We start from the raw sequence: 13,694 nt of genomic DNA on the forward strand, positions 1-13,694 counted from the left end.
TTGGTCCGTACATTCAATGTTTGCTGGGGACTTGTCACACACACACACACACACACACACACACATACATACATAGAAGGGGAATGGGAATGGTGTGGGAAGGGAGGGGCAGAAAGCAGAGTCAGATCAGGGCTTTGGTCAGGATATGACCTGACTCTCCCTTCTATCCCTCCCTCCCCCACCCTTCTCATTTCCCTTTTGTGTGTGTATGTGTGTGTATGTGTGTCATGACATGACCTGACTCTCCCTTCTGCCCCTCCCCCTCCACACCCTTCTAATTTCACCTTATGTGTGTGACGCACACCCGGAAAAGTTGCTGGTTGCCCAAGTTGCCGCCAATGCAGTGGGAAGAAGAAGCTCCAGTGTGACAACAGCTTACGGACAACCGACAACTCGCTGCCGGATGGGTGTACGGGCGTTGCCAGTAGCCACAATGGTTAGAGGAAAACGGCCAGTGTGACACCGCCTTAAGGTAGTGAGGCCATTGATTGGGTTAGCGCCGGCGATGACGTCATCGGACTCCCAGCGAATCACAAGCGTGTTTTCAGAGCTCAGCCAATCATAAAGCTTCATCTGTGGCTTTAAAATGACCCGTTCTCTCTTCCCGTCTTCTTACTTTTCCCAAGGTACGTATTTTGAGATAACAAGGGAATAAAGGAGGAAAAAACGTGAGCTCCGGGGGGCAGCATGAACCAATTATAATAGCACCACTATAAACAGTTGCCTGCGCCATGACGTGCTCGGGGCCGATCATCAGACCCAGATGAATAGTCTACCAGCGCCATAGGCTACATGTAAAAAAAAAAAATAATAATAATAATAATAATAAAAAATTAAAAATTAATTAAAAAAAAATATGCGCTTTTTCAGTGTTTTCAATACCTCGAGTTTCGCGATCCTCGAGTTTAGCGCTATACCTTCAGACCGAAGCGAGCGCAAAACTCGAGAGGGTACTGTATTTTCATTATTTGTAATCTATCTATCTATATCTCCGACGCCCTGCACAGGAACTTCCCTCCAGTGGGTGACCACAGCAGAAGTGTCTCAATCTCTCCTGTTCTGGCACTCCCTCTCATCACATTCAATCCTGTTACTTCCAACTCTCTCGCTCCAATACTCACTCACCCTATTGATCCACTTCTCCATCTCTCCTGTTCTGGCACTCCCTCTCAGCACATTCAATCCTGTTACTTTCAGCTCTCTCACTCCAATACTCACTCACCCTATTGAAGTCTTCCCCTGACACCCCCTCCCTCAATCCTTCCCTCATATACTCTCTTAACGATTTCATTCTCCCCCATTCTCATCATGTGTCCTAACCATCTCAAAGCACCACACTTCACCCACACCACCACTCCACACTCCACTCCTTTCGCTGTCACACCCATACCAAACCGCTCATACACGCTTTCATTACTTTCTCCATCCCACCCTGACACACCACATGTACCTCTTATATAACTAATTTGCATGTATTTTCAATTGCTGTGCTGCATTCCATGTCCACATCTCTGACATATATGACTGAGTTGGCAGGATAATACTATTCCTTATTCCCCTCTTTACCTCCATGCTCCCACTTCTTCCTTTCATAACTCTCCAATGCATCCACTACCCGTCTGCCCTTCACTGCTCTTTCCCTCACCTCACCTTCCATACTGCCATGCTTACATAAAACAGTCCCTAAATATTTAAACTCAGTCACCTCCTCCATTCTCTCCTCCCTTAATTTTATCCTACACTTCATTGTACCCTCTGCTCTAACTCTGTATGGCTTTGCAAAATCATTGACCTGTTCTCTAGCCCTCTCAAATACCATAACCTTACTCGTTCCAGCATTCACTCTCAGTTTTCACCTCTTACACACCCTGTCAAACTCATCCACTATCCTCTGCAGCATCCCCCCCTCATTCTCTGCCAGCAACACTGTATTATCTTCAAACAGGCCTGCCACCAATGACTCTTCCGTACCTCTCACTTTCAGCCTCGGACCTACCTCCCCCACTCTGGCTTTCATTTCTCTCATACAACCGTCCATGTACACATTAAAAAGCCGTGGTGACATCACGCACCCTTGTCTCACACCCACACCAACACCAAAACTTTCACTCAACTCACCCTTCATGCATACAGAGGCATTCGCATCATTATAGAAGGATCATATTTCCTCCAGCAAATGCCCTCCTGCACCATATATCCTTAGAACATCCCACAACCCCTTCCTGTCAATCCTGTCGTATGCCTTCTCCAGGTCCATGAATGCAGCAAACAGCTTCCTATCCTTCTCTATGTATTTTTCAACTAACATTTTGAGTGCAAATATTTGATCTACACGACCCCTCCCTTTCCTAAAAAACCCTTGTTCATTGCCAACACTTTTCTCAGTTATTTTCTTCATCCTCTCATTTAAAACCCTTTCATACACTTTTCTTCCCCCACTGAGTAGAATAAGTCTAGTGGATGAGTTTGACAGGGTGTGTAAGAGGAGAAAGCTGAAAGTGAATGCTGGAAAGAGTATGGTTATAGTATGTAATTATTACAATCATCTCTGCTCCTTTTCCTTTTGTACAGCAGCACAACAATAGCCTATCTCCAATCCTCTGGCACCTCACCCTGTTCCCATACTAGGTTACATATCCATAATATCCCTTCCACAACAACACCTCCTCCATACTTCAACATTTCTGCTGTTATGCCATCAGCTCCAGGGGCCTTTCCTACTTGTAACTTCTTCATTGCCTCCTCTATCTCACCTCTCTCCACCCTCCTTTGTGGTGTAAATACAGCAGTAATAATAGTATTAATAATAATTTTCCATGCTAAGTACATTATGAAATAGTTACATGAAGTTTAGAAAGCCTGTTGCTTATATGGTAAACTAGTAGGCTAGTACACTTTATAATGCTGGCATAGGCATTACAATAAATTATGCTGAGGTATCATGAGGTCTACATAGGTATCACTATACTGAAAGGGTTAAGCCTGAATTTGTGTAATTTGAATCCACTGATGCATCCTTACATTTTTATAAAAACATCTAAATTGACAACTTGTGACTCCACAAAAATATAGGATAACTCACGTGCTGGGAATTTTGAGATGTTGTTTGATACCCTAATGAGCATTCTGGCAGCTTTAAGGTGGTCCCCCTTGCGTACCAACAGCCGAGCTAATGTGTATGAGTGGAGAAGCAGTAATGCCGAACTCATATCTGCAGGAATCTTGAGCTTCTGACGCTGCAGCTCTCCATACATGCCCAAGAGCACATCATGAGCATGTCGATAATTCCCTATAGAAAGACATTTAGTTTTGTTTTTGTCACATTAACCTGGCAATGGAATAATAAAAAAGAAAAAACTTTTGGAGTGAGTGTTATTTTATATATTTGTCCATGATGAAGAGGATTTACTTTACAGTATGTACTATCCAGAAAGTATATGACAATTGCATAATCTATGTCCCTTGTTGCAAATTTATTGTTTTGCAACACACTGGTAAGGCAAGGATCTTACTACACCGACTCACCTGCGACATGCAAAGACCGTGCTCCCAAGAAGCAATACCTTAAATAACTCCCCATAGGCCTAAAGGTACCATATTAAGGTATACTTATGTTTGAAGGGGTTTCAATTAAAGTCAACTGAGGGGTTGGCGTCTTGTAAGCCAGCCAGTAGTAATGTAGTGTTAGTGTTGACGGCCACGTTGCTTGCTCCCGTTCGACAAGACTGTTTTTGACTGAGGTGTTGCCACGAAGGCGTCTCACAGCTGAGTGCCCTTGTGAGCCGGACGCTGGTAATTTCACCAAGCATTCCAGAATATTTTTTTCATGGTTCAAAGCACTTTCCAATAGCAACTGCTAATTTCATTAAGTTATGTTACTTAGTGGCATATATTAATCTCGCTTTATTTAGCAGTCCTGCCTTTATTTTTTATTTTTTTATTTATTTATTATTTTTTTTTTTACGTGTACGCCTATAGCGCTGGTAGGCTTTTTCTTGAGGGGCCTGGATGGTAGTCGGCCCCAGCCCGTCATGGCGCAGGCAAGTGTTTATAGTGGCGCCATCTTCTCTTACTAAATTACTAAAGAGTTTATTATTAATGCAACTTCTGGGCAGTGAAGTACAGTCGTCCCTCAAATAGTACAGTTTCCAATAGTACGGTGGAAGAATATTTTTAGGATTTTTAAATTTCCCACTCATTGCACCAAGTAGCCCTGGCTTGAGTGGCAACACTGTTCTACCAAAATACCTGCTGAAAGCACCCCAAGGAGTTCGAGAAAGGTGTTCATTTTGCAGAACTTCGGAGAAGTTACGCTTTGGGATGAGTTACGTTGCGGTAGGGAGAGCATACCATGTCAATGAGAGCAGTGTTCGCTGTATCTGTCATAGTGTAAAAGAAATTCTTGCCGCAGTAACTGCCAGTGCTCCAAGAGTACTGCAAGAGTGGAGATAAAGGCCGTCCTTTTACTAAGCCTCATCGTTGCTATGGTAACAGTGTCTTGCAGCAAACTGGCATATGCTGATCTTCCTGTCAGTGCGTTTGAGAGAGCAAGTCGGGACGTCTCGGGCGCCCAGACCACCCCTGGCGATGTTTAACATGCATTATTAGCTGTCCTGGCTGACGAACTCCTTACAACAGAAGATGAAAAGGAAGCTCCAGTGGTTATGGTGGCACAGAGAGGTGAAATGCAATGGAAACACTTATATGTGCTTATCTGGGCTGCCATGTTTGCTGATAATGTCATCACAGCACGATGGCGCTCCACCTCTCAAAGCTGGGAGCCAGTGGACGTGCCGAGTTGGCAACTCATGCTGCCACGTCATGCGTTTGAGAGCACTCGGGATGTCCCGAGAGTCCCAATTCCCTCTCTCAAATGCAGCCCAGGGAGTGTTTTTATGGGGAGCACTAATTTTATACGGATTTTCGAATAGTACAGGGGTCCTGGTCCCTAACCCCCGTACTATTTGAGGGACAACTGTATTACCTTTATTGTGGAACAATTCAACCAACCAATCACCCATGGCTGCTCCGCTTCGCTTTCAGATCCCAGCTCACTTCTTAGACAACCCTTAATTCCTAACACCCTCAGAATTTTATCAGAGCAATATAGATGTAAATAGGACTATGCCCACCTATCATATATGCATTATTATATGTTTTCTCCATTTCTCAGTACCCTAGGTCCATGTACAGTGGAACATCTGTTCTCAAACTTGATTCATTCCTAAAGGATCGCGAAGCTCGAGGTATTGAAAACACTGAAAAAGTGCTTATTTGTTCCGACCCGTGGAGATTTTTTTTATTTATTTATTTATTTTATTTATTTATGTATTTCTTTTTTAACATGTGGCCTATGGCGCCAATAGACTATTCATCTGGGTCTAATGGTCAGCCCCGAGCCTGTCATGGCGCAGGCAACTGTTTATAGTGCGCCATTATAACTGACTCATACTGCCCCCCGGAGCTCACGTTTTTTCCTCCTAAACTCCCTTGTTATCTCAAAATACGTACCTTGGGAAAAGGAAGAAAACGGGAAGAGAGAACGAGTCATTTTAAAACCACAGATGAAGCTTTATGATTGGCTGAGCTCTGAAAACACGCTTGTGATTCGCTGGGAGTCCGATGACGTCATCGCTAACCCAATCAGTGGCCTCACTACCTTAAGGCAGTGTCACACTGGCCGTTTTCCTCTAACCGTTGTGGCTACTGGCAACGCCCGTGCGCCCATCCGGGAGTGAGTTGTCGGTTGTCGGGCGTAAGCTGGTGTCACACTGGGCCTTTTTCTTCCCACCGCATGGGCGGTAGCTTGGGCAACCGGCAACTTTTCCGGGTGTGCGTCACACACATAAGGGGAAATTAGAAAGGTGTGGGGGGGAGGGGCAGAAGGGAGAGTCAGGTCATGTCATGACACACACACAAAAAGGGAAATGAGAAGGGTGGGGGAGGGAGGGGCAGAAGGGAGAGTCAGGTCATGTCTTGACCTGAGTCAGGTCATATCCTGACCAAAGCCCTGATCTGACTGCTTTCTACCCCTCCCTCCCCACACCATTCTCATTCCCCTTCTGTGTGTATGTGTGTGTGTGTGTGGCAAGTCAGGACCTGACCTGACCTGAGTTAGGTCATGTTTTAACCAAAGCTCTGATTTGACTCCTTTCTGCCCCATCTTCCTCACATTCTTCTCATTTCACCTTCTGTGTGTGTGTGACAGGTATGGACATGACCTGACTTAGGTCAGGTCATGTCCTGACCAAAGCCCTGACCTGACTCTCCTTACTGACCATCCCTACCCACACCCTTCTCCTTTCTCCTTGCTGTCATCCTCTCTATCTCACCTTTCATGAGAGGGGCTCATAACCAGAGTGAAGCTACACACCTCCTCTCGAGTCAGGGGCTCACGTGGTATTGAGGCTGCGCTGAGTTGAACCAAACGCGACAGGCAAAAGGCGGCGGAAAGTTCTAACGCGGTTAACGTGTTAATAAGTCTCTCTCTCTCTCTCTTGCCATAGCCACAATGTTTGGAGGAAAACATCCAGTGTGATACTACCTTTTAAGGTGGCGTGCGTGACGCCGATGGTAAGTAGACGTGACCCATACATGTCAAAGCAGCGTGAAACTTGGGGTGATAATGCGTGAAAGTCGGGATGGTAAGAATTTAGGACTAACCGCGAAACTCGAGGATCGCAAAACTCGAGAGGATACTGTAGTTATTTAAACCTTTATACGTATTTGTAAACAAAAGCGCCAGCTTTTGACGGTGGGGACACCAAATAACACAACACCGGTTCAGGCGTTTCTAGTATTACCATCCATAGATATGTGTCAAAGTGTGGTACTCAGGTTTTTAAGTTTTCTAAAATACAGATCATGAAAATTTGAATTCATCTATGTTTTTTATTTGAAATATCAATATAGTATTGTTTTCGCCTATCGGACTTATCGCTAGCTAGTATCAGAGTGGTTGATTTATATTGGGTATCGGTTATCAGTTATCGCCTATATTTGTGTCTCCAGTTAACGAATATCGGTTATCACCGATAAGGTTTTCCATTACAGGTAACTCTCGATTTACGCGAGTTTGGTTTACGCGTTTTTTAAATAACGCGGGGTCCAAAATCCAAATAAATGTTTAATTTTGGCGTTTTTTCCACTTATACGCGATATTTTATGGAGTGGCCACCAGATGTCTCACGCAACTGGACTCACACGGCCACACAGCTGAGCTCAGTTCTTCTCGCGCGCCACTTGAACAACAATACAGTACCTACGCCGCCACGCTACTCAACAATAGGGGTGGGCAGGTACCGGTACTAACGGTACCAGCAATACGGTACGTTACCGGTACCAGACTGCTCGGTATCGGTACCAATACTAGCCAGCCCCTTATGGTGTCCCTCATTTCTTCCTCACACGAGAGAGGCCGAGAATGAGTGCCCGAGTGGATATCTCGGTTCTGGTGACACGCGGCATGCAGCTGTTTGTTGTGTGGGTGTGGTTGTGTGGTTTGTAAACAATGCAAATGGCGGCCGGGCTGGGATTGCGTGAAATAACTCCTCGTACGAGACTCATGATGTACAGTTTCTGATATCATATTCACCCCATTATTCTCACTAATATTAATAATTAATAATGAACACATGGACATTTTTTTCCAATATGATTTTTTATGCAGCTTGTACTGCTCCTTAGTCATACAATCTTAAGCCACCTGTGACATCAAGATCAAGTTCATACAAATGGCGCCCGACGGAAAAACGGGATAACAGCAAGGCATGGACGATCTTCCACCGATTTAGTCTTTGTATAGTAGTTATTAGATCGCCCTGTATTCTATGGTAACATATTATAGGAGAGCAACGGACTATGAAGGATTATAAACAATAATAAAGGTAAGTTTGCCGTTGTTGTTGGATAAGACGAAAAACAGACCCTTAAAAACATCCTAAAGAAGAAAAAAATCATTAAAAATGTATACAATCAGCGTATAACGCGCAGGGCTAAACTTATAGGCATTTTTTATGTGAAAAAATGCGCGCTATACGCCGAAAATTACGGTATTTATTTTTCGACAGAAACCTAGCTCTTGTTTGATTTACATTGTTTTTGAATTACGCGACCTCTTCAAGAACGCAACACTCGCGTAAATCGAGAGTTACCTGTACTGGTCTCTCGTGAACTTTGCATGCTCAGACCAGCAAGTGTAGACCTGTACGTACAGTCTCACAAAGCTTTTTAACCATAATTAAGAGTTGCTGGAAGGCTGAATCAGACATACAGTACCACTACCACCATCCTCGCTGTTTCTAGAACGACACTCTGTACGAGTTGTATTTATATGTACAGAGTGTCGTTCTAGAAACAGCGAGGATGGTGGTACTGTATGTCTGATTCAGCCTTCCAGCAACTCTTAATGTGTTAAAAAGCTTTGTGAGACTGTATAGGGCTACGCTTACTGGTCTGAACATGTGCAGTTCACGAGACCAGTGTTTGTAAACAAAAGCGCCAGCTTTTGACGATGGGACACCAAATAACACAACACCGGGTGCCTTCAATACCATGGCATGCTCACAAACGAATATGGAATATCAAATTTGAGGCAGTGAATAATCATTTTTGGGGCAAAGTTAAATGATTTTTCTCTTTGATATATTGATTTTTGAGTCTAACATAAAAAATAACCTAGTGTTTTAATGTTGATGATCTAAGTATGAAATCCCTTCACCGAAGATATTTCATACCCCGAAGTTTTTTCATACAACACCGGGCGCCCGGGCCACGCATGCGCAGTAGGGAGGAGACAGTTTTTTTTTTTTTCCAGGATGGAAAAAATTAGCGATTATCGCTAGTTTGGATACATAAGTAACGAAGATACCGATATATATTTAAATAAGTAACGGATGGCCGATAACCCGATTTTGTTATCAGCGATAAAGTATCGCGATAATTTATCACGATAACGCCCAGCTATGGGTGGGGGGAGATGAGGCACAGGAGCACTGTGTACGCAAACTGCTGGTCTTCCCACAGCAGGATATTTGAAATGTCATCTCATTACTTTATCTTGTATTACTGGTGTAAGTAAGCAGGTGTAAATTATAAATACATATTGTAACTATAGTCTGTTCACGAACAGACTACAGTACGCTCTCGAGTTTCGCACTATCCGAGTTTCACGATCCTTGAGTTTAGTGCTTAGTCCTAAATTCTTACCATCATGACTTTTGCGCATTACCGCCACGAGTTTTGTGCTGCTTTGACATGTACAGGTCACGTCTACCTACCGTCGGCGTCATGCGTGCTGCCTTAAAAGGCGGTGTCCAACCATTGGGGCTATGGGCAACCGCGGTTGCCTGTATGCCCAACCGGGAGCGAATTGTTGGTTGACCTTATGAATGGAAAACGGTGGTGAGTACGAGCCTGGGTACATGGGTACCAAATGGCTGCATGTAAACAAACAGACGACGGCAGTGGCTGAGGAGTGAGGAGCAGTGGAAGATGGCCCACCAATAGACTCGTAAAATGGACTGGCAGAGCTGCTTTGCTTACTACTTGATTAACAAGATAAGAGAACACCCTGTGCTGTGGAACCACAGTCCAAAAATCTTTTTATCAAGTCTATGAAAATTGTAGATCTCCCGGTGTTGTTTTCCTTTCCTTCTTCTTTTGACCTGTAATGCATGGCAGCGACGGTGAAAAGTAATAGTGAAAAATTGAAAAAGGGCATAGAAAAGCAAAATCAGGGAAAGAAAAGGACAGAAAAACACCCAAGTTCAGGGTGAAGTGTATAAGCGTGCACTGTTAAGTAACTAAGGGCCGCTTTCACAGTCACGTTTATTTTGATCGTTACCAATGGCGGCGATCGGCGCTTAGTATTTCATGTGAAACTGGCCGATGGGGTAGTGGTGGCTGCAGACGAAGCGAGAGATGTTGAGAATGTGTGGTAAGTGCAGGGCAAAGCTAACCCCGCAGCCGCCACTACCTGATCAGCCAGTTTCACGTGGAAATACTATAGCGGCGACCGCCGCCATTGGTAACGATCAAAACTAGCAAAATAACTGTGAAAGCAGCCCTAAGTGCATGTTGTGAAGTATAAAAGTGTGGAGAAGGAAGAACTAAGAAGCGATACAAAGCGTTACAGGTCAAAAGAAGAAGAAGGTCCACTACACTGGCCGAGAAATATCTTCTCAATGAAATTAGTCATTCTGCTGTCCACCAAGCATGCACGCTGTGAGAATACACAGCATTAAATGTATTAATTTGCCTGGTTTTGTTCTAGTCTGTCCACTTGTGATCTTTGTGAGCGGTGAGGGAAATATGGAAACAGGAAACAAGTTGAACCTCTTTGCGAGCTATTTTGCGGCGGCGGCAGCAGTTTACGTTCAATAGGCATTGAAAAGTCAATCATGATATTAGTGATTTCATGATTTTTAACAGAAAGAGTTAGCAGATTATTTCATAACACACAGAAAACTACCAGAAAAATATAGGTTTGTGCAACTGTCCCACAGGTGACCGCAAGCGATCGCCCTTACTTCAGCAGACGACGCCACGTGGATCACAAGTGTGTATTCAGAACTGCCAGCCAATTGTAAGGCAGCCACCTTCAAATGTGGCTTAAAAACAAACTGTTCTTACTTCCCATTTTCTGCCTATTAACAAGGTATGTTTTTGAGATAACCAGGGAGTAAGTCGAAAAAATTGTGATAAGGGAGTAAAGTCGGAAAAAGTAATTCTTTTCCACGGGTCGGAACCAATAAGCGCTTTTACATGGATTTCAATACCTCGAGTTTCGCGATCCTGGAGTTTAGAGCCATACCTTCGGAATGAAGCAAGCGTGAAACTCGATAGGGTACTGTATAGCAGATTATCTGTACAAAGTAGATTTTTGCAGTCTCACTCCTCAACGTACCATATTTATGTGTAGTGAATGACCAGCCTGATGCGAAGAGCTGCCCAAATTCACTCAGTGAGTTGGGTACTTATTTAGCCTACTGGTTAGAGTGGCTTTCCCATCTCACCATCACCCATCTCAATTCCCAGCACTGGTAAAAACCTTTCCGGATCTGAATTAATTTCTCCTGTGTTTCATGACATGCAGAGGTCAATTGAAGGTATGGTGAAGTGGAACACAGGCAATGCATGTAGTGGCAGTGGTGGGATCCTCGCCTGTATTCTGTTATGTTTTCGCCATGTGGGTAACAGGAAAATGGATGGCCCATACTCTCCACAGAATTCATAGAAAATGGTTAATTTCAGTGAGAAACACACAACAATTAATCTAGGTCAGGGGGAAAAGCTGTGTGGTGACATCCACCTGATGTAGAAGGCTGCCCAAATTCACTCAGTGAGTGGGGTACCTTTTTGGATGACTGGTTAAGAGTGGCATTAACATCTTGCTGGTTGTGGGTTCAATCCCTGGCGCCAGTAAAACCCTTTCCGGGTCTGGATTGATTTCTCCTGTGTTTCATGACACGCAGAGTTCGTGTGAAGGTATAGTGAATTGGAATACGGGCAATACATATAGATATTTATTCTATTCACCTGAGTTTTGTTCTTCTCTTGCTATGATAATGGCTGTCTTAGCTGCCTCTCGATACTGATGTTTAGCCATGTAGAGCCGAAATAGGTATTTTGCATCCTGTTGAATGGAAAGAAAATATATGCTGTAAGGAAAGTTACATTAATATTACTGCTCAGTATTACATGAAATACTATTATAGAAAAATAGCTTACTGATGCTGTATAGTGACCTTTATGTGTTAAAAACAGCCTTGTCACCTGCAGGTTTGTCAACAGCAAGGGAATGGATATAAAAAGCAATGACTCAACCACAGCAGCAGACAAGAGCCACTAGGTAAACAATGCTGACATATAAAAGCAGGTATAGAGCCTAAAACATCTTAATTAAGAAAACATGCTATATGCAAACCAACTTCCTCAGTAACATGTCTATTTTGTACATTGAAAGAAGCTTTCCATTAAAATCATCAGACACCTTTACTGTTACTCAAGCATGAGTTCTGAGCATGTTTTATTCATATCTGCTCCAGTTGGAATTTACATGCCTAATATTATTTAAAAAGAGTAGGCTATACAGTAAAGGGAGCAGCTTAAGGGGAAGAGAAAAAGCATGTTAAGTGCAGATACTGTTAAGCAAGCATAGGTTGGATGTCCAGAAGACACGGCCAAATTCAGTTGAAGAGGTGCCTTGATACTCCCCTCCTGAAAAGTTCAAATCATGAGTGGGGAGAAATAGACAAATGGAAGCCTGCTATTGATTTTACTAGCAAAAGGGATGAAAGAATAAAAATGATGATTAGCTTTTGCACAAGGGGATAGCATAGGGAAGAGCTGGAGTAGAAAGTCAGTTTTGAGACAACTGAACTCATGAAAACTAGACCAGACACAATAGCAGCACCTAACATCACCATAGCCGATCCAGAATTCAGTATGTTTCCTAACTGGTAGAAGGTAACGTTACAATTGTATTTCGTAAAGAATCCTTATAACCAAAAACTAACTAAAATTATGAGTACTCTTTTTCTTGAACAGAATATTGAATAAACAACAAAACAATAATATGAAAATACGTATAGCCACTGTTGCCAGATTGTCGTACTCTGAGCACAGTATTTACTGGTTTCTGACGCCTAACTATTGCCAAGAAACATCAGGATCTAACTCTTTTAACGATAATTATAAATTAGTTTCGTTATTGGAGCCCAGAAGACAGTTTAGGGGTAGGAAGTCGGGACATTATAAGCGGCTGAGTACGACAATCTGGCATTGTTGAGGCTGTAGCACAGAGGCCCAAGCCAGCCTATACGCCATTTTGGGGTATCAGATACCATAAATAGTATATTTTTACTGCGCAAAGCAGGTGATGTCACTTATTGTGACTTCGTGAGCTTTCATATTTATCTATTTATGCATATTTCATGGTGGCAAAACTTTCATTACTAGTTTCATTTTTACTAGTGACACGAATATGTGACTGTTTTTCACGATAGAATTTCACTCAAACAAGTGAATCAGACACCACAGAAATATTACCAGTGTGTGAATGAGTGAATACAAAGATAAGCACATACTTTGATTTAACTCTAGGATGTCTTGTGGATCATTAATAAATAAAAACAAAATATCGGGATAGGCTACTAAAGTCTTTAGCCCCCCCCCCCCTACAACAAAGGAGGCAACTCAAGGGCACGAAAAAAAAAAATAATAATAATAATAATAATAAAAAAAGCCCGCTACTCGCTGCTCCTAAAAAAGAAACAAAAGAGGTGGCCGAAAGTAAGGTCAAATACGAAAGGAGAGATGTCCTGATACCCTCCTCTTGAAAGAGTTCAAGTTGTAGGCAGAAGGAAATACAGATGAAGGAAGATTGTTCCAGAGTTTACCAGCGTGAGGGATGAAAGAGTGAAGATGCTGGTTAACTCTTGCATAAGGGGTTTGGACAGTATAGGGATGAGCATGAGTAGAAAGTCAAGTGCAGCGGGGCTGCAGGAGGGGGGGAGGCATGCAGTTAGCAAGTTCAGAAGAGCAGTCAGCGTGGAAATATCGATAGAAGATAGAAAGAGAGGCAACATTGCGGCGGAATTTAAGAGGTAGAAGACTATCAGTATGAGGAGGAGTGCTGATGAGACGAAGAGCCTTAGCCTCCACTCTGTCCAGAAGAGCTGTATGAGTGGAGC

At 43.2% G+C, this 13,694-nt stretch overlaps 1 protein-coding gene across 2 annotated transcripts in view; it reads right to left on the reverse strand.

Annotated features, from left to right (window-relative positions):
- LOC126984659 (WD repeat-containing protein 19-like) overlaps nucleotides 1-13,694 on the reverse strand; it is a gene marked incomplete at its 5' end in the record, with an annotated part of 77,723 nt that overhangs the window by 34,177 nt on the left and 29,852 nt on the right. Inside the window, 2 exon segments of one of the 2 annotated variants that reach the window (XM_050838519.1) lie at nucleotides 3,083-3,289; nucleotides 11,539-11,635. In XM_050838519.1, coding sequence (XP_050694476.1) covers nucleotides 3,083-3,289; nucleotides 11,539-11,635 — 304 coding nt within the window. 2 annotated transcript variants of the gene reach the window in all.

The sequence above is a fragment of the Eriocheir sinensis genome, chromosome 5 (genome assembly GCF_024679095.1).
Source record: "Eriocheir sinensis breed Jianghai 21 chromosome 5, ASM2467909v1, whole genome shotgun sequence".
Taxonomy (NCBI): domain Eukaryota; kingdom Metazoa; phylum Arthropoda; class Malacostraca; order Decapoda; family Varunidae; genus Eriocheir; species Eriocheir sinensis.